General features: G+C 47.0%; 1 protein-coding gene across 1 annotated transcript; it reads right to left on the bottom strand.

Annotated features, from left to right (window-relative positions):
• Window positions 1-12454: 12454 nt before the first annotated feature.
• LOC138637730 (uncharacterized) lies at window positions 12455-13711 on the bottom strand. Its single transcript, XM_069726642.1, has one exon. It carries the CDS (start codon window positions 13709-13711, stop codon window positions 12455-12457), a length of 1257 nt encoding a protein of 418 aa, XP_069582743.1.
• Between the last annotated feature and the right edge of the window lie 10705 nt (window positions 13712-24416).

Here is a 24416-nt window from a genome sequence, read left to right as displayed (position 1 = left end):
TGATAACTTGTTAATCGATGAGGGTCCAATTGCTGGGACCCTCACCAATCGTCAGAGCAGGGATTTTCTTACCTCCATTAGAATGGAGTGGCGGTGAGCTTGTTCTGCTGCTGCTCCATACATCTCGCTATGGGGCTGCCTAGCGATGCACCCAGCTTTTTTAGGCATCCTCCTAGGGAATGAATAGAGACAAAGTCAATCATCCAACCTACTGAACCATTTTGTAATGAGGATAAAAATGTCCCTGCTGAGATAAAAATTCCCTGTTCTGTCAATGGTGCAGGTCTCAGCCGTCAGTCCCCCACTGATCAATAAGTTCTCACCTGTACCTTGGATAAGTGATAACTGTTTTTCATTGAACAACTCCTTTAACGTTTTAGTGATCACAAATACATTTTTTACTGACCTAATGTATAAGAGAGTAACAGCCCTCGATGGGTTAAGATGCCATGGCTCTGAGCTGTACACAATAGCTAACTCCTTGTTGCATCAGCATTGCAATGATCGATCGATGTTGGCAATAACCATGGCCATTTAACTGCTTAGATGCTGCTGTCAAAAGTGACTACGGCATCTAGTTGGTCAACAGAGTGTGGGGGGCTCCATCTTTAACTTAATCGGTACCTTCAGATCATGATCGTGTGGTTCTGATGTTTACCTTGGCAATTCACGGCCAAATATTGGCTTAAGAGTCCATCCGCTATTGTGACCTGTTCCTGTTCAGAAGTTAGCGACATTTTGATGGTAAAAATATATTTTTTCATTTCTGTCATTCCTTTTTGCATTAATTCAATAAACCACCTGACAGCAGTTTTGAATATGTTGATATATTGTTTTTTTCAATATATAAGTCCCCCCAAAGTCACTTCAAAATTGATTAGGTCCCTAAAAAAATAAGTTTTGTAAGTTTCCTTGAAAAAAAAAATGAAACATTGCTGCTACCGTTTTTAACCTTCTAACATCCTAACAGAATAAAAATTTTTTTTTACAGATGGTGCTGATGTAAAGCAGCCATGGGGTAAAGGTTCACTATTAACTATTTTGCGTGGTTTGACTGTCTGAATTAAAGGAAGTCTGTCACCCCTTTTTTTGATTTGAGATAAAAATATGGTTTAATTGTGCATGAGCTCTGCATTACAGCAGTACCTTTCATATCCCCCGATTCCCCACCTTTGCTGAGAAAATACCTTTGTAATCTCTCTCCTATGTAAATTACCCCGGTCCGGTCCGATGGGTGGGGCCTATTCGCCGGTTCTCCCCACCTCCTGCCTTGCTCTACGCATTAATTTTTCTTTCCTGCATTGGCGTTGTTTTCCTGCTCCAGTGCATTGAAGTGGCCTCTCGTGCGTGCACAGTATGTTTTGCCCAACAGTGGGCAAAGCATAAAAATCATTATTGCGCATGCGCCGGCAGTTTACATTGCGTTCTGTGCCCCGGAAGTCTTGCCAGGCAAGAGGGCATAGAACGTAATGAAAAATGCAGGTGCATGCGCAATAGTGATTTTATGCTTTGCCCACAGTTGGGCAAAGCATACTGTGCAGGCGCTAGAGGCCAATTCAATGCGCACGCGCGGAAACTGTTCGGGATCTGTGCTATTCACAGATCTCGTTACGTCGAGAACACTGAGGAAGGGGGAGAGACGGCAAATAGGCCCCGCCCATCGGACCGGACCGGGGTAATTTACATAGGAAAACAGAGAGATTACAAAGGTATTTTCTCAGCAAAGGTGGGGAATCGGGGGAAATGAAAGGTACTGCTGTAATGCAGAGCTCATGCACAACTGAACCATATTTTTAACTCAAATGAAAAAAAGAGGTGACAGACTCCCTCTAAAGGTATAAACATTTAAAGTTGGAAAATTGTTAATTTTTTTTTACATTTTTGTCAAATATCTGATCTTTTTATAAGTAAATGCAAAGATATCAACTTAAATTTACTATTAACATAAAGTATAAAGTGTCACGAATAGTGATGAGCGAGTATGCTCGTTACTCGAAATTTCAGAGCATGCTAGGGGGTCCTCCGAGTATTTTGGGCATGCTCAGAGATTTAGTTTTTCTTGCCGCAGCTGAATGATTTACATCTGTTAGCCAGCATAAGTACATGTGGGGGTTGCCTGGTTGCTAGGGAATCCCCACATGTAATCAAGCTGGCTAGCAGATGTAAATCATTCAGCTGCAGCAAGAAAAACTAAATCTCCGAGCACTAAAAAATACTCGGAGGACCCCCGAGCATGCTGGAGGAATCTCAAGTAGCGAATATATTCACTCATCACTACCTGTCACTGCTACCAGCACTTGAGACCGGAGCGTTCAGCTGCATAGAAATACATGCAACCGCACACTCCAGTCCCGAGTGCCGGGGCAGTGCTGGGAATTGATGCGCGAGTTTCTCACATTGCACTCGCAAATGTGACCCCGGCCATAAAGTGACACTGGTCAGATTTGGAAAAAAATTTGGTCAGTCAGGGGTGAAAAAATACTTTAAAAGTATTAACGTTAAAGACTGCTGCTGAGACTGCAGAAAAAAAAAAGAAACTATAAAGCTGCAAACTTCAAACGTACTTGGTAATATTGCACATTACAAAATAAGTAACATGTTTATGTAGATGTAACAAAAAGGCTTTGGCTGGAAGACAAAAACAAAAAATTCTACTTGCCCCTAAAACTGGCTGCAAATAGTATTATTTAGCTAATAGTGACAATACAATGCTTATTAGGTAATGCTTTAGACTCCTTATTGAATGACATAATTTCCCTTTTAATGTTAATTGCTATGATCATGTGTAACCTGTACACCATAGACAGAAAACGACGTGATGCGGGATATGGAGAATTTATCTGCCCCTTTGTATAAAGAACTATTAGGCTACGTTCACATTAGCGTTGCGCCGCTGTTGCGTCGGCGACGCAGCGGCGACGCGCCCCTATGTTTAACATAGGGGACGCGTGCGTTGTTTTGGTGGCGTTTTTCGCCACGTGCGTCGTTTCCGACGCTAGCGTCGGACGCAAGAAAACGCTACATGTAGCATTTTCTGTGCATCCGATTTTCGTCAAAAACGACGCACGCGTCGCAAAATGCGCGCGTTTTTCCGTGCGTCACCGCTGCGTCGCCGACGCAACGGCGACATGACGCTAATGTGAACGTAGACTTACCGGGGCATGTCCTAGCATTCAGTATCCATGCGCTCTTCTGGGGAACCATTTAAACATCTATTGCTACTTTATAGAAGTGTATTGCTATTTTCAGTAGCCTTCTATTTTGGAATATGTAATAGCCTTCCCCTGCTGTAAGTTTAGCAGCCATGGCAGTCCCTAGTGCAGATACACGTGGCCCTTTGTTGACAGAAACAGATGGTATTGTTCCCTACAGTTCCAGTCAGTTTTCTGTTCTCCTCCTAGCAGATGGTGTGGCAGGAAAAGTTAGATGTCCTGCTCCTTTGTCTACTGACCTATTACTGTAGCAGCGATGAATGTCCCTCCATTCATATAACAGTCAGTAGAGTGAAGAGGAGCTTATCAAAATGCCCTATCACTGCCATACTCTATTTTCCAGCTTTCTGTTAGTGCTAGGCAAGAACAATACATGTAACTGTGCTATTGGAAAATCTTATTCTGTAAATTCATGAAAACCATATTGCTAAACAGAGAGTTGCTATATATAAGCATGTCGGTAGGTTTGCCGCTGGCTCAGGATTGTTCATTATGTTGTATAGTTAAGATTACAGCATATTCCTGAGAGCTGTAAAATATGTTCTAATAAAAACTGTCAAGTATCTAAAGCCAGAGAGTATTAAAGGTAGTGAGTAAAGTAACAAGGCAGACTTCAGTATAGGGAATCCCGATTTTTGCTACCCCATCTGAGAACAGCATGATGTAAGAAAAGAGACGGTAATTCCAACAATGTGTTGTTTGTTGCAATTTTCTGAATGCTGAGCTTGGCATAATGCCAAGCACAAACTTTCTGTGTATGTACACGGTGCATAGGCAGAAAGCTGCCAATCAGTGGTGGGGGCAGGGTTATACATAGCTCATGATTATGCAGAAGGTTCAATAGTCCTCTAGTGATAATCTCCTTCTGATAAAACTGTGATTTTTTCAAAACTTCAGCAAGCAGCCCAGTAACACATCACTGGAGTCAGGGTCACCGTCTCCATATTTTTCTACTCTTGGTATAGGTGGTAAAAACCTGCTGACAGATTCCCTTTAACTTGCAGTACACTTGGGCAAGGTATAGTACTAATTGCTTTCTCATTATCGGACCTTCACGTGACCAAATTTAGTAATCTGTTTCTTTTACCATTAAAATTAGTCTTTAACATTAAAAATAGGAGTTTTGATTTTAAAAGCGTTGTTGTCTTATTTTTCTCTGAGTTTCCAAGATTCTGACTTAAAATTGACTAGCAATCTTGTGTGTATGGAGGCCTCACAACTCTTAAGGCCCCGTCACACTAAGCGACGCTAAAGCGATCCCGACAACGATACGACCTGTCCGGGATCGTTACTGCGTCGCTATGTGGTCGCTGGTGAGATGTCAAACAGTGAGATCTTCCCAACGACGTTGTGACCCTGTCACATGGCAGCTATTATGACGATTCAGACCTCGATGAGGGACGTCCTGTGTGACGTTGTAGTCACACAGGCGTGCATTTGCGTTGCCTTTTCCGCGCCCATTCAGTTCCGATTGGTGGTCGCTACTGCGTTCTGATTGGTTGGCGGCCTTGCCTTATGAGGCGACACATTAGCCCTTCCGTCCTTTGTTCCTGATCGCGTGGTGGTTTGCAGATCGTTGTAGAGTTCTCCGGCCTGCGACTCCTCTTCGATATATCTATTATCAACGGTTCTTCTGACACCTATATTTTGTGCACGGTAGGTATCGTTTGGGGTCTCAAATGCGTTTTCATTTTTCCTTAATTTATAGGGCACCTACTAATTATCTGCTATCATTGCTCTGGAGGGAGGGAGGGCTTGGCTGCTATCTGTGTACATATACTTTCGCACACGGACCCATTTTAGGCGGTCTCGTGTGCACACGGTAGTGTGGTTCAAACTTAATAACTCTTTTTAAAATGTTCCGTATATGCTCACTGTATGCTATTCTTTCTTTCAGATGTCTTACAATAGCCAGGAATTTGTCCGTGAATTGATTGAGATGTATCGGTCCCTGCCCTGCCTTTGGCAGATTAAATATGCTGGGTACAGTAACAGAAATAAAAAAGGGAGGCATATGGAAAACTTGTTGCTCTTTTTAAGCAGCATAACCCCTGCGAGAAGGTGGATGAGAGCGTTGTTCGGAAAAAGATCCAGGGCCTACGCACAGTGTATAAAAAAGAGCTGAACAAGGTGGTGAAGTCAATAAAGTCTGGTGCCGCCACAGATGAGGTTTATGTGCCCTCGTTATGGTACTATGACTTGCTTGGCTTCACCCGTGACCAGGAGCCAGGGGCGGATTATCAGAGGGTCAATATGGGCGGTAGCCCAGGGCCCAGTGGTCTGGGGGGGCCCTGGGCTGCCGCACAGATTGACCCTCCACTAATCGTCTGTGATTGAATGCCCACCGCCGGGCCGGCATGTATGTGCCCCCGGATCCGGTGGGCAGAGAGAGGGGGCCCGCATTGGGCCCCTTCTCCTCTGCTCACCGGGCCCCTTCCGGCGCTGCGGCGGTTTCCTATTGATCTGCAGGCGCGCGCCCGCACATCAATAGTTAACAACAACAGCCGCCAGCCAATTGGAGGCTGGCAGCTGATGTCGGCCGCAGCGCACACGTCGCCGGCATCTGACGTCATTGTCAGTCGCCGGCGAGTGTGCGCTGCTGGAAGGAGCTCGCCGCCTGGAGCGCGGACAGGTGAGGAGACTGTTTTTTTTTTTTTGATAAGCTAACGGTTACGGTGGACACACTGGGGGGCAATGCTGGAGGACACACTGGGGCAATGCTGGAGGACACACTGGGGCAATGCTGGAGGACACACTGGGGGCAATACTGGAGACACTGGGGCAGATTGCTGGAGGACACACTGGGGGCAATACTGGAGACACTGGGGCAGATTGCTGGAGGACACACTGGGGGCAATACTGGAGACACTGGGGCAGATTGCTGGAGGACACACTGGGGGCAATACTGGAGACACTGGGGCAGATTGCTGGAGACACTGGGGCAATACTGGAGACACTGGGGCAGATTGCTGGACACACTTTCTGGGGGCAATGCTGGACACACTGGGGCAATATGCTGGACACACTGGGGGCAATATGCTGGACACACTGGGGATAATATGCTGGACACACTGGGGGTAATATGCTGGACACACTGGGGGTAATATGCTGAGCACACGGGGGTAATATGCTGAACACACTGGGGCAGATTGCTGGACACTGTCTGGGGCAATGCTGGACATACTGTGGCAGATTGCTGGACACACTGGGGGTAATATGCTGGACACACTGGGGGTAATATGCTGGACACACTGGGGGTAATATGCTGGACACACTGGGGGTAATATGCTGGACACACGGGGTAATATGCTGGACACACTGGGGCAGATTGCTGGACACACTGGGGCAGATTGCTGGACACTGTCTGGGGGCAATGCTGGACACTGGGGCACATTGCTGGACACACTGGGGGCAATATGCTGGAGTCAGACACTGGGACAGATTGCTGGACACACTGGGGCAGATTGCTGGACACACTGGGGCAGATTGCTGGACACACTGTCTGGGGGCAATGCTGGACACTGGGGCAGATTGCTGGACACACTGGGGGCAATGCTGGACACACTGGGGCAATATGCTGGACATACTGGGGCAAATTGCTGGACACACTGGGGGTAATATGCTGGACACACTGGGGCAGATTGCTGGACACACTGGGGGTAATATGCTGGACACACTGGGGGTAATATGCTGGACACACTGGGGGTAATATGCTGGACACACTGGGGGTAATATGCTGGATACACTGGGGCAGATTGCTGGACGCTGTCTGGGGGCAATGCTGGACATACTGTGGCAGATTGCTGGACACACTGGGGGCAATACTGGAGACACTGGGACAGATTGCTGGACACACTGGGGGCAATGCTGGACACACTGGAGCAATATGCTGGACATACTGGGGCAGATTGCTGGACACACTGGGGGTAATATGCTGGACACACTGGGGCAGATTGCTGGACACACTGGGGGCAGGACTGGAGGCATGGGCAGAATGTAGACACGTGGCATGATTGGAGACACGGGGCAGGATTGGATCATGGGGCAGGATGGATACGATGGAGACAGATGGGGCAGGATGGGGAGATCATATGGTGTAGAATGGATAGTCATGAGTGCAGGATGGGAGAACATATGGCTGGAGCCAGGAATGAGACACACGGGGCCAGGGTGGGGAATATTATTACCATAGGGGCTAATTAAGGGATATTATTACTGCAGTGATGTATTTATTTTATTTTTTTGAATATACTGTTTTAAATGGGGGGGCGGTCCTGTTACTGTGCAGAGTGACACTGTCGCCTTTTTTTCTTCGTGTTGTAATGTAGAAGTTGTGAAAAATTAAGTAATGTGTTCTGCAAGCGGAGCTCGAGATAACTGTGTTATTTCCTGCAGAAACGAGTCCTGGCTAGAAAAAATGATGGCGGTCTTTGCTGGATGAAAGATGAAGGACTTCACCTAGAGACGTCACTGGTGAGTCAGTGTTACCTATACACTGACACTATACACTGTATACTATGTACAGAGCTCCTGTGTACTATGTCACCAGTGATCACTGTATTACCTCTACACAGACACTGCATACTAAGTACAGATCTCCTGTGAATACTGGCACTTATAGTGTTATAGTATTGTGTTTGTTTGTTTTTTGTTTTCTTTTTTATTACTGATCAGTATTGTAGTATTCAGTCACTATGTGGTGGTAATATGTGGTCTGGAAATGGTGTTGTGGTATTTGTCCCTTGTATGTGCTATTTGGTCACCAAATGGTAATATGTGGTCTTGACATGGTGCGGTGGTATTTGTTCCTTGTATGTGATATTATTCGATCACTGTGGTTGTAATTTGTGGTCTGGTCATGGTGCGGTGGTATTTGTTCCTTGTATGTGATATTATTCGATCACTGTGGTTGTAATTTGTGGTCTGGTCATGGTGCGGTGGTATTTGTTCCTTGTATGTGATATTATTGGTCAAAATATACCTAAATTGTATTGCAGATTTTAACAAATATTTAATATGTTACAGTAGAGTAGGGCCCGGCCATTTTTCTGGAATAATCTGGCTCGGGTAAGGCACATGACCCCCGTCACATGACCCCCGTCACATGACCCCCGTCACATGACCCGGGGGGCCCACAGTGTCTGAACAGCGCGGGGCCCTGGCTACCCTTAATCCACCCCTGCCAGGAGCTGCCGCGCACAATGGTATCTTCGATGCAGCAGACCCTGGATCAAGACCCTGTGATCCCGACTGACACCCCTGTTGGAGATGTAAGTACCTTCTTTGCTTGATTCCCTGTAAAAAGCATTAAAACTTGGTCTCTCATGCCATAGTAGAATAAAAAATAGTAACTAGGTTTTTACATGCTTTATTCTGCAGTTTATAAAAGTTATCCCTTCCACTTCAGATAAGTACAATCCTTTACTATTTTTGCCCCACACAGTGCTCATACCGTTGAATGACAATTCCTATCCTGTACTACTAGTTCCTCCCCTTAATTCTAATTTTCTGTTCCTGCAGCAAGATCGGCATGATCTGTCATCCGCAACCAGTGACGACATGCTGGGTGATGAACCGAGCATGGCGGAGGCTACTGAGGGGTCGAGTGAAGACCCTGCACCCTCAACCCCCAACTCAGCTTCTGTACCACGGCGAATAAACAATGTACGCAGAAGAAAGGACACCTTGTTGCCATCGACAGAGTTAAGGTACCGTCACACTAGACGATATCGCTAGTGATCCGTGACGTTGCAGCGTCCTCGCGATATCGTCCAGTGTGACAGGCAGCAGCGATCAGGCCCCTGCTGTGCTGTCGCTGGTCGGGGAAGAAAGTCCAGAACTTTATTTGGTCGCTGGACTCCCCGCAGACATCGCTGAATCGGCGTGTGTGACACCGATTCAGCGATGTCTTCACTGGTAACCAGGGTAAACATCGGGTAACTAAGCGCAGGGCCGCGCTTAGTAACCCGATGTTTACCCTGGTTACCATCCTAAAAGTAAAAAAAAACAAACGCTACATACTTACCTACAGCGGTCTGTCCTCCAGCGCTGTGCTCTGCTCTCCTCCTGTACTGACTGTGAGCGTCAGTCAGCCGGAAAGCAGAGCGGTGACGTCACCGCTCTGCTTTCCGGCCGCTGTGCTCACAGACAGTACAGGAGGAGAGCAGAGCACAGCGCTGGAGGACAGACCGCTGTAGGTAAGTATGTAGCGTTTGTTTTTTTTTACTTTTAGGATGGTAACCAGGGTAAACATCGGGTTACTAAGCGCTGCCCTGCGCTTAGTTACCCGATGTTTACCCTGGTTACCAGCATCGTTGGTCGCTGGAGAGCTGTCTGTGTGACAGCTCTCCAGCGACCAAACAGCGACGCTGCAGCGATCCGGATCGTTGTCGGTATCGCTGCAGCGTCGCTAAGTGTGACGGTACCTTTAGTCTGTTTGGCAAAGCAAATGTTAAGCCAGCAGAGCAACACAAGCGTGGACAGCTTTGCCAACTTCGCCGCTGATCGTCTTGGGAAGCTGGAGGACACACAGAGGATCCACGCCGAAAGGGTCATTTTTGAGACTTTAAGTAAAGCGGCAGCCGGTCAACTGGATGAAACGTCAACTGTACACAGTTGGATGGAACGTGATCGTTGTTCACGGTAGTCAATGACCCAAATGCCAGAGGCAATGCGTAGCACACCAGTGCATCGAATTATACCACATCAAAACCTGCCGCTTGCCCCTCCACCACAATATCCCAGGTTTTCACATTCTTTCCTTGCCCAATTATCTTCTCCGCCCAGCCAAGGATTTTTGCATGCAGAAAACCAGTATGAAGAACTTTAGTGCCATTTTACTTTTAGGGTTTAAGTTTAATAGTTAAATAGTTAAGTTATTGTTAATGAAAGAGTTAATTTAAAATGTTTATTAATTTTAAAATTTGTTACATATAAAAATGTTTTTTGATTCAAACTTGCAGCCTGCTTTACTGAATTCAGCATATAGTTATTTGCAGGTCTAGTAGGCGGGGTAATGGGCTGGGTGCATGTATACAGATGCATACATATAATGAGTGTGAGTGATGAAACATGTTTGTTGTTTTTAACAAAGCGTACACATCAGGGGATATAGACTCTAATTTAGTTTTATAACGAAAATAAAGATAACACCAACAAAAAACTGAAATATAACAACAACAACAAAAAAATTAGTGGCTGCCGCTCTGCTGTTGGGCAGCCACAAAACTTGCCAGCATCACTCCAGCTGTTTGACTGCATCAGTCAGTGTCCGCTGTGCCGCCATCATCCTTCTGTGTGAAGCCAGGAGGTCCTCTAATGTAGGGATTTCTATGGAGGGAATTTTAAAACTTAACTTATTTTGTACATGCATCTAACTATCAGGTACGTGTTTGTAATTTAACACTTACGGTTTCCGGTTTGCTCGGGTGATGACGAGCTAAGGGACCACTCGGATCCTCTGGCATCACCGGCTAGGGAAAGATACAACACTTGATAGTACACGACAGCCCTATCCTTACAAGTTGTATGGACCTTTTTTATGTGCAAGAATTACCGGGAGACAGGGCTGCACCCATATCACGGAGTGATGCTGGCGAGCCTGTAGGTGACTCCGGCTGAGGCTCCGGGTCTGCAGGTGCTGGAGAAAAAATAAATTATTACATACCTGAGGTGCTGCACTGTAATTACTGTTGTAACTAATGTGCCGCTATATACAGGGCCGTAATTGGGGTCATATGATCAGGGGCCTCATTGTATGCAGGCCTGTGCTGTGCTGGTTGTCATGGTGATGGATGAGGGTAAAGTTTATGTGTGGGTGGTAAGGAGGGGTTTACAGTGTGGATGGAGCAGAGCCGCATGTGTACGAAGCGCGGAGCGGAGCCGGGTGTGTACGAGGCGCACTGAGCGGAGCCGGGTGTGTACGAGGCGCACTGAGCGAAGCCGGGTGTGTACGAGGCGCGCGGAGCGGAGCCGGGTGTGTACGAGGCGCGCGGAGCCGGGTGTGTACGAGGCGCGCAGAGCCGGGTGTGTACGAGGTGCACTGAGCGGAGCCGCATGTGTACGAGGTGCGCGCAGCAGAGCCGGGTGTGTACGAGGCGCACTGAGCAGAGCCGGGTGTGTACGAGGCGCACTGAGCGGAGCCGGGTGTGTATGAGGCGCACTGAGTGGAGCCGCATGTGTACGAGGCGCGCGGAGCGGAGCCGGGTGTGTACGAGGCGCGCGGAGCGGAGCCGGGTGTGTACGAGGCGCGCGGAGCGGAGCCGGGTGTGTACGAGGCGCACTGAGCGGAGCCGGGTGTGTACGAGGCGCACTGAGCGGAGCCGGGTGTGTACGAGGCGCACTGAGCGGAGCCAGAAAACTGCATTTACGCCGTAGCCAGGAGCCCTCATTATCATTGGAATATGTCAGGTTATTGTTTTTTTATTGTCTCTTGCTAACCTATCTTAACGCCACTCACCACGATGGGGCAGGCTCTGTGTTGGCAATCCGGTCACTGGACCTGTACCGCAGATCCGCCAGCTTCTTCCGGATCTGTGTACTGGAGCGCTGCACCCCAAATCTCTGGGCTAGGCCCCGACTGATCCTCCGCAGCACAGCCTGCTTGTGGAGGACTGGATATTCAGAGCACTCATGACACTCATAATCCCTAGCATCCACCTCTGCAACTAAGTAGCGCACTTCTGCGTCGCCCCATGGTGTTGCTCGTCTCCTGGCCGCGATTTTGCCGCCTCTTGTAACAAGCAAGGCCACATCAATGTCGTTAAACCCGCCCACAACGCATCAATGACGTAAACCACGCCTACGACGCATCAACGTCTCCAGCGGTTTATTACAGGACGCTACTGCATGCGTGAAGGTAGCGGGCTGAATTCTAATCTCCAGGTCTGACCGAAGACGCTGCTGCATTTGAACAGTGACGCATTATCAATACAGCGTCTCCGGTTGCACAGGAAGACTGGAGTGTTGGTGGTTTTATGTCTGGATATATAATTATTTTAAGATAGGTATTTATATTGGTATGTCTGTGAGTATGTATGTGTATATGTAGGTATCTGTATATCTGTGTAGATTTCTATGTATGTGTATATGGATGTATCTGTATACATATGAGTACACGTATGTATATACGGCCCTTACTACTGAAAGAATGAGAAACAAAGCTTTTGCAAAGTAAAACACACAGTTTATTAGACAAATCATTACAATAACTAAAACAGTGTATAAATGTCAGTAGTAGCCCACTATAAGTTCTGATGCTGCCAAGTAACAGCACCAGGACCGTTAAAATATTGGCAGTAGTTGTCTCGGCAGGTCTTCGCATCGTGGGTGTTTCTGCCAGGTAACAATGGTTGAAGGCCTGCAATTGCGGGATCATTTGTGCGCCATTCACCGAGCTGCACTTCCCCATTTACTAGGCCCACAGAGTCCATGAAGCCAGGTGGACTGTACGCCAATGCATCGCGACGGCGAAGGAAGTTGTGAAGCACGCAACAAGCCAAAACTACGGAGTCTATCGATTCAAGCTTCATGTTAATAGGCGTGTGGAAAACTCTGAAGCGATTGGCCATGATACCGAAGGCATTTTCTACAACCCGACGTGCCCTTGACAAGCGGTAATTGAAAATTCTTCTTTCCTCTGTTAGACTTTTTTGGGGGAACGGTTTGATAAGATTGGGATGAAGCGGGAAGGCCTCATCTCCAACAAAAACAAAATTAAGGTTGCCTCTGGTCTCAGAGTTGGGAGTCAAGTGAAGGTCACAGTTGTTCAAACGCTCTCCAAAGAGTATGTGCTCTAAAACGCCACCATCTGAAACCCTTCCGTTCATGCCAACATCTACATTTATAAATTCGTAATTCGCGTTAACAAGGGCCATCAGGATGATGCTGAAATAGCCCTTATAATTAAAGAAATAGGTTCCGCTGTTCGGTGGTTGAGTGATCTGGACATGTTTCCCGTCCAAAGCCCCACCACAGTTAGGGAACTGCCAAAGCTGCTCAAAATCGGAGGCAATCTTTTTCCATTCCTCCTCCGTGTTGGGAAACTGCATGTAGCTACGTAGACTGTGGAAAATCGCATTACATGTCTCTGGAATTAGAACACTGAGCAGAGTCCTTGAAATGGCTGAAGAAAAATGCAAGTCTTGCAGCGAGCGCCCGGTGGCCAGGAATCGCAGCGTGACTGCCAATCTTTTATCTGCCGGGATGGCAGCACGCATCGCTGTATCCTTCCGTTGAATCATTGGAGTAATTATTTCCAGTAAATGTTTGAAGGATTCCTCTGACATCCGCAGATAGTTGCGGAAATCATGAGGATTCTTCTCCTGAAGCTCTCTCACAAGTTGCATGTGGGACAAATCAGACCTCTTCTGCAGCCACTCTCTGGTCCACATGCGACGCTTTCGTTTGGAATGCCTCTCTAGCATCCGTGCCTCATCTTTAAGCCGAGCTTCCTCAACCAGCAATGCAGCAAACACAACAGCACACTGCGCATTGTTCATGATGCTGCAAACTGAAACAAATAAAATAAAAAGATAAGAAAGTTATTAAAAAAAAAAATAAAAAAATAAATGCACTCCCTTTTGTTAGCGTACATGACAGAAAACATGCTGTATGGGTGTGCACGCACAAGACCCCCTAAAATGGCAGCCCGTGCAAAAGTATATGTACACAGATAGCAGCCAAACCCTCCCTCCCTCCATAGCAATGATAGCAGATAATTAGTAGGTGCCCTAAAAATTAAGGAAAAATGAAAACGCATTTGAGACCCCAAACGATACCTACCATGCACAAAATATAGGTGTCGGAAGAACCGTTGATAATAGATATATCGAAGAGGAGTTGCAGGCCGGAGAACTCTACAACGATCTGCAAACCACCACGCGGTCAGGAACAAAGGATGGAAGCGCTACTGTGTCGCCTTCTATTGAAGGCATCTCCACCAATCAGAACGCAGTAGCGACCACCAATCGGAGCGGAGGGGTGCGGAAAAGGCAACGCAAATGCACGCCCATGTGTTGGTGTCTGAGTCGTCAACAAGGTCGTTGGTACGGTGTCAAACACAGCGATGTGTGCTACCCAGCCGGACCTCAACGATCAAAAAAAGGTCCAGGCCATTCTGACACGACCAGCGATCTCACAGCAGGGGCCTGGTCGCTGCTACGATTCATACATAGCGATATCGCTACTGAGGTCGCTGTTGCGTCACAAAATTTGTGACTCAGCAGCGATCTCGCTAGCGATCTTGCTTAGTGTGACGGGGGCTTTAACAGATGTTGTCATGGAAAGATAAGGATCAGGAAGAGATAAGGATCAAGGAGACATAAGTGTTGCGAATTCTGTTATCGAACTCCCTCCTGTGGTCATGAATGGTACTTCGGCGAGTTCTGTCCATGGACTCCCTCTGGTGGCTGTGAGTGGAGCTGCTGCTTCTGAGGTTCCTTCCACAGGTGACGTAGGTTATTCTTTGGCTGGCTGCTCTATTTAACTCCACTCAGATCGTTACTCCATGCCAGCTGTCAATGTTCTTGTACTGGTTCAGTTCGCTCTTGGATTTTTCTGGTGACCTGTCTACTCCAGCAGAAGCTAAGTCCCTGCTAGTTATTTATGTGTTCATTGTTTCCTTGTCCAGCTGGCTATCATGATCTTGCCCTGCTAGCTGGAAGCTCTGGGATGCAGAGTGGCACCTCCGCACCGTGAGTCGGTGCGGAGGTCTTTTTGCACACTCTGCGTGGTCTTTTTGTAGGGTTTTGTGCTGACCGCAAAGATACCTTTCCTATCCTCAGTCTGTTTAGTAAGTCTGGCCTCCCTTTGCTAAAACCTGTTTCATTTCTGTGTTTGTGACTTTCATCTTATCTCACAGTCAATATATGTGGGGGGCTGCCTTTTCCTTTGGGGAATTTTTCTGAGGCAAAGTAGGCTTTATTTTCTATCTTTAGGGCTAGTTAGCTCTTAGGCTGTGAAGAGGCGTCTAGGTCGTGTTAGGTACGCTCCACGGCTATTTCTAGTTGTGTGATAGGATTAGGGGTTGCGGTCGGCAGAGCTCCCACTTCCCAGAGCTTGTTCCGTGTGAGTTTAACCATCAGGTTGTTCCGGGTGCTCCTAACCACCAGGTCATAACAGTACAGCTGGCCCAAAGTATTAATGCATCTCAATGGAGGGATAAGAGAAGTTCTGAGACCATTTTTTTTTCTCTGCAGTGTTTTTTGTCTTTCTTTTCCCCTAAGCCTCTGGGTGGTTCAGGACACAGGTGTAGATATGGACATTCAAGGTCTGTCCTCTTGTGTGGATCATCTCACTGCAAGGGTACAAAACATTTAAGATTTTGTGGTTCAGAATCCGATGTTAGAGCCTAGAATTCCAATTCCTGATTTGTTTTCTGGGGATAGATCTAAGTTCCTGAATTTCAAAAATAATTGTAAACTGTTTCTAGCTTTGAAACCCCGCTCCTCTGGTGACCCCGTTCAACAAGTAAAAATCACTATTTCTTTGTTGCGTGGTGACCCTCAAGACTGGGCATTTTCTCTTGCGCCAGGAGATCCTGCATTGCGTGATGTAGATGCGTTTTTTCTGGCGCTTGGATTGCTTTATGATGAACCAAATTCAGTGGATCAGGCAGAGAAAATCTTGCTGGCTTTGTGTCAGGGTCAGGTGTGCTGTCAGAAGTTTAGAAAGTGGTCTGTGCTTACTCGGTGGAATGAGTGTGCCCTGGCGGCAATTTTCAGAAAGGGTCTTTCTGAAGCCCTTAAGGATGTCATGGTGGGATTTCCCACGCCTGCTGGTCTGAATGAGTCTATGTCCTTGGCCATTCAGATCGATCGGCGCTTGCGTGAGCGCAAAGCTGTGCACCATTTGGCGGTATTCTCTGAGCATAGGCCTGAGCCTATGCAGTGTGATAGGACTTTGACTAGAGCTGAACAGCAAGAACACAGACGTCGGAATGGGCTGTGTTTTTACTGTGGTGATTCCACTCATGCGATCTCCGATTGTCCTAAGCGCACTAAGCGGTTCGCTAGGTCTGCCATCATTAGTACGGTACAGTCTAAATTTCTTTTGTCCGTCACTCTGATTTGCTCTCTGTCGTCCTATTCTGTTATGGCATTTGTGGATTCAGGCGCTGCCCTGAATTTGATGGACTTAGAGTTTGCCTGGCGCTGTGGTTTTTTCTTGGAGCCCTTGCAGTATCCTATTTGTTGTGAATTCTGTGGCAGAGTTCACTCCTGTGGTCACAAGTGGTACTTCGGCTGATTCTCTCTGGGAGCTTCCGTTTGTGGAGGAAAGTGGTACTGCAGCTTCTGAGTTTCCTCCCTCAGGTGATCTGGTGAGGTCGTTAGCTGCTTCTCTACTTAACTCCACCTGATGCTGTGATCCATGCTTCCTGTCAATGTTCCAGTGTTGGACTTGTGTTTCTCTGGATCATTCCTGTGGCCTGCTGCTCTGCATAGATAAGTGCTTCTTTGCTATTTGTTGCTATTTTTTCTGTCCAGCTTGTCTATTTGTTTTGCTGGAAGCTCTGGGACGCAAAGGGTGTACCTCCGTGCCGTTAGTTCGGTACGGAGGGTCTTTTTGCCCCCTTTGCGTGGTTTTCTTTAGGGTTTTGTGTAGACCGCAAAGTTATCTTTCCTATCCTTGTTCTGTCTAGAATTTCAGGCCTCACTTTGCTGAATCTATTTCATCCCTACGTTTGTCTCTTCATCTTACTCACAGTCATTATATGTGGGGGGCTGCCTTTTCCTTTGGGGTATTTCTCTGAGGCAAGGTAGGCTTATTTTTCTATCTTCAGGCTAGTTAGTTTCTCAGGCTGTGCCGAGTTGCATAGGGAGCCTTAGGCGCAATCCACAGCTGCCTCTAGTTGTGTTTGGAGAGGATCAGGAATTGCGGTCTACAGAGTTTCCACGTCTCAGAGTTCGTTCTATTATTTTGGGTTATTGTCAGATCACTGTATGTGCTCTGATCGCTATGTACATTGTGTTACTCAATTGCCTAGCATAACAGTACAGGAAGCCAAAAGTACTAATGATTCTCAATAGAGGGAAAAAAGAAGTTCTGAGACCATTTTTTGTCCTTTGCACTGTGATTTGTCTTTTTTTTCCCCTAGACATTTGGGTGGTTCAGGACACAGGTGTTACAATGGACATTAAAGGTCTGTCTTCATGTGTAGATCAGCTCACGGCAAGAGTTCAAGATATTCAAAATTTTGTGGTTCAGAATTCTTTGTTAGAACCGAGAATTCCTATTCCAGATTTGTTTTTTGGAGATAGAACTAAATTTCTGAGTTTCAAGAATAATTGTAAACTGTTTCTGGCTTTGAAACCTCGTTCCTCAGGTGACCCAGCGCAACAGGTTAGGATCGTCATTTCTTTTTTGCGTGGCGACCCTCAGGACTGGGCATTTTCTCTTGCGTCAGGAGATCCTGCATTGAGTGATATCAATGCGTTTTTCCTGGCGCTTGGATTGCTGTACGATGAGCCTAATTCAGTAGATCAGGCAGAAAAAAATTTGCTGGCTCTTTGTCAGGCTCAGGATGAGATAGAGCTATATTGCCAGAAATTTAGAAAATGGTCCGTGCTCACTCAATGGAATGAATCTGCGCTTGCAGCCATTTTCAGAAAGGGTCTCTCTGAAGCCATTAAGGATGTCATGGTGGGATTTCCTATGCCCGCTAGTTTGAATGAGTCTATGTCTTTGGCCATTCAGATCGGTCGACGCTTGCGTGAGCGTAAATCTGTGTACCATTTGGCGGTATTACCTGAGATTAAACCTGAGCCTATGCAGTGCGATAGGACTATGACCAGAGTTGAACGGCAAGAACAGAGACGTCTGAATGGGCTGTGTTTCTACTGTGGTGATTCCGCTCATGCTATCTCTGATTGTCCTAAGCGCACTAAGCGGTTCGCTAGGTCTGCCGCCATTGGTACTGTACAGTCAAAATTTCTTCTGTCCGTTACCTTGATATGCTCCTTGTCGTCGTATTCTGTCATGGCGTTTGTGGATTCAGGCGCTGCCCTGAATTTGATGGACGTGGATTATGCTAAACGTTGTGGGTTTTTATTGGAGCCCTTGCAGTGTCCTATTCCATTGAGAGGAATTGATGCTACACCTTTGGCCAAGAATAAGCCTCAGTACTGGACCCAGCTGACCATGTGCATGGCTCCTGCACATCAGGAGGATATTCGCTTTCTGGTGTTGCATAATCTGCATGATGTGGTCGTGTTGGGGTTGCCATGGCTACAAGCCCATAATCCAGTATTGGATTGGAATTCCATGTTGGTGTCCAGCTGGGGTTGTCAGGGGGTACATGGTGATGTTCCATTTATGTCAATTTCGTCATCCACCCCTTCTGAGGTTCCAGAGTTCTTGTCTGATTACCGGGATGTATTTGATGAGCCCAAGTCCGATGCCCTGCCTCCGCATAGGGATTGTGATTGTGCTATCAATTTGATTCCTGGTAGTAAATTCCCAAAAGGTCGACTGTTTAATTTATCCGTGCCTGAGCACACCGCTATGCGCAGTTATGTGAAGGAATCCCTGGAGAAGGGGCATATTCGCCCGTCGTCGTCGCCATTGGGAGCAGGGTTCTTTTTTGTGGCCAAGAAGGATGGTTCGCTGAGACCGTGTATAGATTACCGCCTTCTTAATAAGATCACTGTTAAATTTCAGTACCCCTTGCCATTGTTATCTGATTTTTTTGCTCGGATTAAGGGGGCTAGTTGGTTCACTAAGATAGATCTTCGTGGTGCGTATAATCTGGTGAGAATCAGGCAAGGCGATGAATGGAAAACTGCATTTAATACGCCCGAGTGTCATTTTGAGTATCTAGTGATGCCGTTCGGACTTGCCAATGCTCCATCAGTGTTTCAATCCTTTATGCATGACATCTTCCGTGAGTACCTGGATAAATTCCTGATTGTGTACTTGGATGACATTTTGATCTTCTCCGATGATTGGGAGTCTCATGTGAAGCAGGTCAGAACGGTTTTTCAGGTCCTGCGTGCTAATTCTTTGTTTGTGAAGGGATCAAAGTGTCTCTTTGGTGTGCAGAAGGTTTCATTTTTGGGGTTCATCTTTTCCCCTTCTACTATCGAGATGGATCCGGTTAAGGTCCAAGCCATCCATGATTGGACTCAGCCGACATCTCTGAAAAGTCTGCAAAAGTTTCTGGGCTTTGCTAATTTTTATCGTCGCTTCATCTGCAATTTTTCTAGTGTTGCCAAACCATTGACCGATTTGACCAAGAAGGGTGCTGATTTGGTCAATTGGTCTTCTGCTGCTGTGGAAGCTTTTCAAGAGTTGAAGCGTCGTTTTTCTTCTGTCCCTGTGTTGTGTCAACCAGATGTTTCTCTTCCGTTCCAGGTCGAGGTTGATGCTTCTGAGATTGGAGCAGGGGCTGTTTTGTCACAGAGAGGTTCTGGTTGCTCAGTGATGAAACCATGCGCTTTCTTTTCCAGGAAGTTTTCGCCTGCTGAGCGAAATTATGATGTGGGCAACCGAGAGTTGCTGGCCATGAAGTGGGCATTCGAGGAGTGGCGTCATTGGCTTGAAGGAGCTAAGCATCGCGTGGTGGTATTGACTGATCATAAGAACTTGACTTATCTCGAGTCTGCCAAGCGCTTGAATCCTAGACAAGCTCGTTGGTCATTGTTTTTTGCCCGTTTTGACTTTGTGATTTCGTACCTTCCGGGCTCTAAAAATGTGAAGGCGGATGCTCTGTCTAGGAGTTTTGTGCCCGACTCTCCGGGTTTATCTGAGCCGGCGGGTATCCTCAAGGAAGGAGTAATTGTGTCTGCCATCTCCCCTGATTTGCGGCGGGTGCTGCAAAAATTTCAGGCTAATAAACCTGATCGTTGCCCAGCGGAGAGACTGTTTGTCCCTGATAGGTGGACGAATAGAGTTATCTCTGAACTTCATTGTTCGGTGTTGGCTGGTCATCCTGGAATCTTTGGTACCAGAGAGTTAGTGGCTAGATCCTTTTGGTGGCCCTCTCTGTCGCGGGATGTGCGTACTTTTGTGCAGTCCTGTGGGATTTGTGCTCGGGCTAAGCCTTGCTGTTCTCGTGCCAGTGGGTTGCTTTTGCCCTTGCTGGTCCCGAAGAGGCCTTGGACACATATCTCTATGGATTTTATTTCTGACCTTCCCGTTTCTCAAAAGATGTCAGTCATTTGGGTGGTCTGTGATCGCTTTTCTAAGATGGTCCATCTGGTACCCTTATCTAAATTGCCTTCCTCTTCTGATTTGGTGCCTTTGTTCTTCCAGCATGTGGTTCGTTTGCATGGCATTCCAGAGAATATTGTTTCTGACAGAGGTTCCCAGTTTGTTTCGAGGTTTTGGCGAGCCTTTTGTGGTAGGATGGGCATTGACTTGTCTTTTTCCTCGGCTTTCCATCCTCAGACTAATGGCCAGACCGAACGAACCAATCAGACCTTGGAAGCATATCTGAGATGCTTTGTTTCTGCTGATCAGGATGACTGGGTGTCCTTTTTGCCTTTGGCTGAGTTCGCCCTTAATAATCGGGCCAGCTCGGCTACCTTGGTTTCGCCGTTTTTCTGCAATTCTGGGTTCCATCCTCGTTTCTCTTCAGGACAGGTTGAGTCTTCGGACTGTCCTGGTGTGGATACTGTGGTGGACAGGTTGCAGCAGATTTGGACTCAGGTAGTGGACAATTTGACCTTGTCCCAGGAGAAGGCTCAACTTTTCGCTAATCGCAGACGCCGTGTGGGTCCCCGACTTCGTGTTGGGGATCTGGTTTGGTTATCTTCTCGTCATATTCCTATGAAGGTTTCCTCTCCTAAGTTTAAACCTCATTTTATTGGTCCGTATAGGATTTCTGAGGTTCTTAATCCTGTGTCTTTTCGTCTGACCCTTCCAGATTCTTTTTCCATACATAACGTATTCCATAGGTCATTGTTGCGGAGATACGTGGCACCTATGGTCCCATCTGTTGAGCCTCCTGCCCCGGTTTTGGTGGAGGGGGAATTGGAGTATATTGTGGAGAAGATTTTGGATTCTCGTCTTTCAAGACGGAAACTCCAGTATCTGGTTAAATGGAAGGGTTATGCTCAGGAAGATAATTCCTGGGTTTTTGCCTCTGATGTCCATGCTCCCGATCTTGTTCGTGCCTTTCATGTGGCTCATCCTGGTCGGCCTGGAGGCTCTGGTGAGGGTTCGGTGACCCCTCCTCAAGGGGGGGGTACTGTTGTGAATTCTGTGGCAGAGTTCACTCCTGTGGTCACAAGTGGTACTTCGGCTGATTCTCTCTGGGAGCTTCCGTTTGTGGAGGAAAGTGGTACTGCAGCTTCTGAGTTTCCTCCCTCAGGTGATTTGGTGAGGTCGTTAGCTGTTTCTCTACTTAACTCCACCTGATGCTTTGATCCATGCTTCCTGTCAATGTTCCAGTGTTGGACTTGTGTTTCTCTGGATCATTCCTGTGGCCTGCTGCTCTGCATAGATAAGTGCTTCTTTGCTATTTGTTGCTATTTTTTCTGTCCAGCTTGTCTATTTGTTTTGCTGGAAGCTCTGGGACGCAAAGGGTGTACCTCCGTGCCGTTAGTTCGGTACGGAGGGTCTTTTTGCCCCCTTTGCGTGGTTTTCTTTAGGGTTTTGTGTAGACCGCAAAGTTATCTTTCCTATCCTCGTTCTGTCTAGAATTTCGGGCCTCACTTTGCTGAATCTATTTCATCCCTACGTTTGTCTTTTCATCTTACTCACAGTCATTATATGTGGGGGGCTGCCTTTTCCTTTGGGGTATTTCTCTGAGGCAAGGTAGGCTTATTTTTCTATCTTCAGGCTAGTTAGTTTCTCAGGCTGTGCCGAGTTGCATAGGGAGCCTTAGGCGCAATCCACAGCTGCCTCTAGTTGTGTTTGGAGAGGATCAGGAATTGCGGTCTACAGAGTTTCCACGTCTCAGAGTTTGTTCTATTATTTTGGGTTATTGTCAGATCACTGTATGTGCTCTGATCGCTATGTACATTGTGTTACTGAATTGCCTAGCATAACACCTATTCCATTGAGAGGAATTGATGCTACGCCTTTGGCCAAGAATAAGCCTCAGTACTGGACTCAATTGACCATGTGCATGGCTCCTGCACATCAGGAGGATATTCGCTTTTTGGTGTTGCATAATCTGCATGATGTGGTCGTTTTGGGGTTGCCATGGCTACAGGTCCATAATCCAGTATTGGATTGGAAATCTATGTCTGTGTCCGGCTGGAGTTGTCAGGGGGTACATGGTGATGTTCCATTGCTGTCAATTTCGCCTTCCACTCCTTCTGAAGTCCCTGAGTTTTTGTCAGATTACCGGGATGTATTTGAAGAGCCCAAATCCGGTGCCTTACCTCCTCATAGGGATTGCGATTGTGCTATTAATTTGATTCCTGGTAGTAAGTTTCCTAAGGGCCGACTGTTTAATTTATCTGTGCCAGAGCACGCCGCTATGCGGAGTTATATAAAGGAATCCTTGGAGAAAGGTCATATTCACCCGTCGTCATCACCGTTGGGAGCAGGGTTCTTTTTTGTGGCCAAAAAGGATGGCTCTTTGAGACCTTGTATTGATTACCGCCTTCTTAATAAGATCACAGTCAAATTTCAGTACCCTTTGCCGCTGCTGTCTGATTTGTTTGCTCGGATTAAGGAGGCTAGTTGGTTCACCAAGATAGATCTTCGAGGGGCGTATAATCTTGTGCGAATTAAACGGGGCGATAAATGGAAAACAGCATTTAATACGCCCGAGGGCCATTTTGAGTACCTGGTTATGCCATTCGGGCTTTCTAATGCTCCATCTGTGTTTCAGTCCTTTATGCATGACATCTTCCGAGAGTACCTGGATAGATTCATGATTGTATATTTGGATGATATTTTGGTTTTTTCGGATGATTGGGAGTCTCATGTGAAGCAGGTCAGAATGGTGTTCCAGGTCCTTCGTGCAAATTCCTTGTTTGTGAAGAGGTCGAAATGTCTCTTTGGGGTTCAGAAGGTTTCATTTTTGGGTTTCATTTTTTCCCCTTCTACTATCGAGATGTACCCTGTTAAAGTTCAGGCCATTTATGATTGGACTCAGCCGACATCTGTGAAGAGCCTGCAGAAGTTCCTGGGCTTTGCTAATTTTTACCGTCGCTTCATCGCTAATTTTTCTAGTGTTGCTAAACCGTTGACTGATTTGACCAAGAAGGGTGCTGATGTGGTCAATTGGTCCTCTGCGGCTGTAGAGGCTTTTCAGGAGTTGAAGCGTCGTTTTTCTTCTGTCCCTGTGTTGTGCCAGCCAGATGTTTCGCTCCCGTTTCAGGTCGAGGTTAATGCTTCTGAGATTGGAGCAGGGGCTGTTTTGTCGCAGAGAAGTTCTGATGGCTCGGTGATGAAACCATGTGCCTTCTTTTCTAGAAAATTCTCGCTTGCTGAGCGCAATTATGATGTTGGCAATCGAGAGTTGTTGGCCATGAAGTGGGCATTCGAGGAGTGGCGACATTGGCTTGAAGGAGCCAAGCATCGCGTGGTGGTCTTGACGGATCACAAGAATTTGACTTATCTCGAGTCTGCCAAACAGTTGAATCCTAGACAGGCTCGATGGTCACTGTTTTTCTCCCGTTTTGATTTTGTGGTTTTGTACCTTCCGGGCTCTAAGAAAGTGAAGGCTGATGCCCTGTCAAGGAGTTTTGTGCCTGACTCTCCGGGTGTTCCTGAGCCGGCGGGTATTCTCAAAGAGGGGGTAATTTTGTCTGCCATCTCCCCTGATTTGCGGCGCGTGCTGCAGAAGTTTCAGGCTGATAGACCTGACCGCTGTCCAGCGGAGAAACTGTTTGTCCCTGATAGATGGACTAGTAGAGTTATCTCTGAGGTTCATTGTTCGGTGTTGGCGGGTCATCCTGGAATCTTTGGTACCAGAGATTTGGTGGCTAGATCCTTTTGGTGGCCTTCTTTGTCACGGGATGTGCGTTCTTTTGTGCAGTCCTGTGGGACTTGTGCTCGGGCTAAGCCCTGCTGTTCTCGTGCCAGTGGGTTGCTTTTGCCCTTGCCGGTCCCGAAGAGGCCCTGGACGCGTATTTCCATGGATTTTATTTCAGATCTCCCTGTCTCTCAAAGGATGTCGGTCATTTGGGTGGTTTGTGATCGCTTCTCTAAGATGGTCCATTTGGTACCCTTGTCTAAATTGCCTTCCTCCTCTGATTTGGTGCCATTGTTTTTCCAGCATGTGGTTCGTTTGCATGGCATTCCGGA

Source organism: Ranitomeya imitator, chromosome 5 (assembly GCF_032444005.1).
Source record: "Ranitomeya imitator isolate aRanImi1 chromosome 5, aRanImi1.pri, whole genome shotgun sequence".
NCBI classification, from domain to species: Eukaryota; Metazoa; Chordata; class Amphibia; order Anura; family Dendrobatidae; genus Ranitomeya; species Ranitomeya imitator.
This window is presented reverse-complemented; position numbering and strand designations above follow the sequence as displayed.

Bases quoted from the DNA above. Each gene is read 5' to 3' on its own strand.
- LOC138637730 (XM_069726642.1), bottom strand. From the start codon at position 13,711: ATGAACAATGCGCAGTGTGCTGTTGTGTTTGCTGCATTGCTGGTTGAG.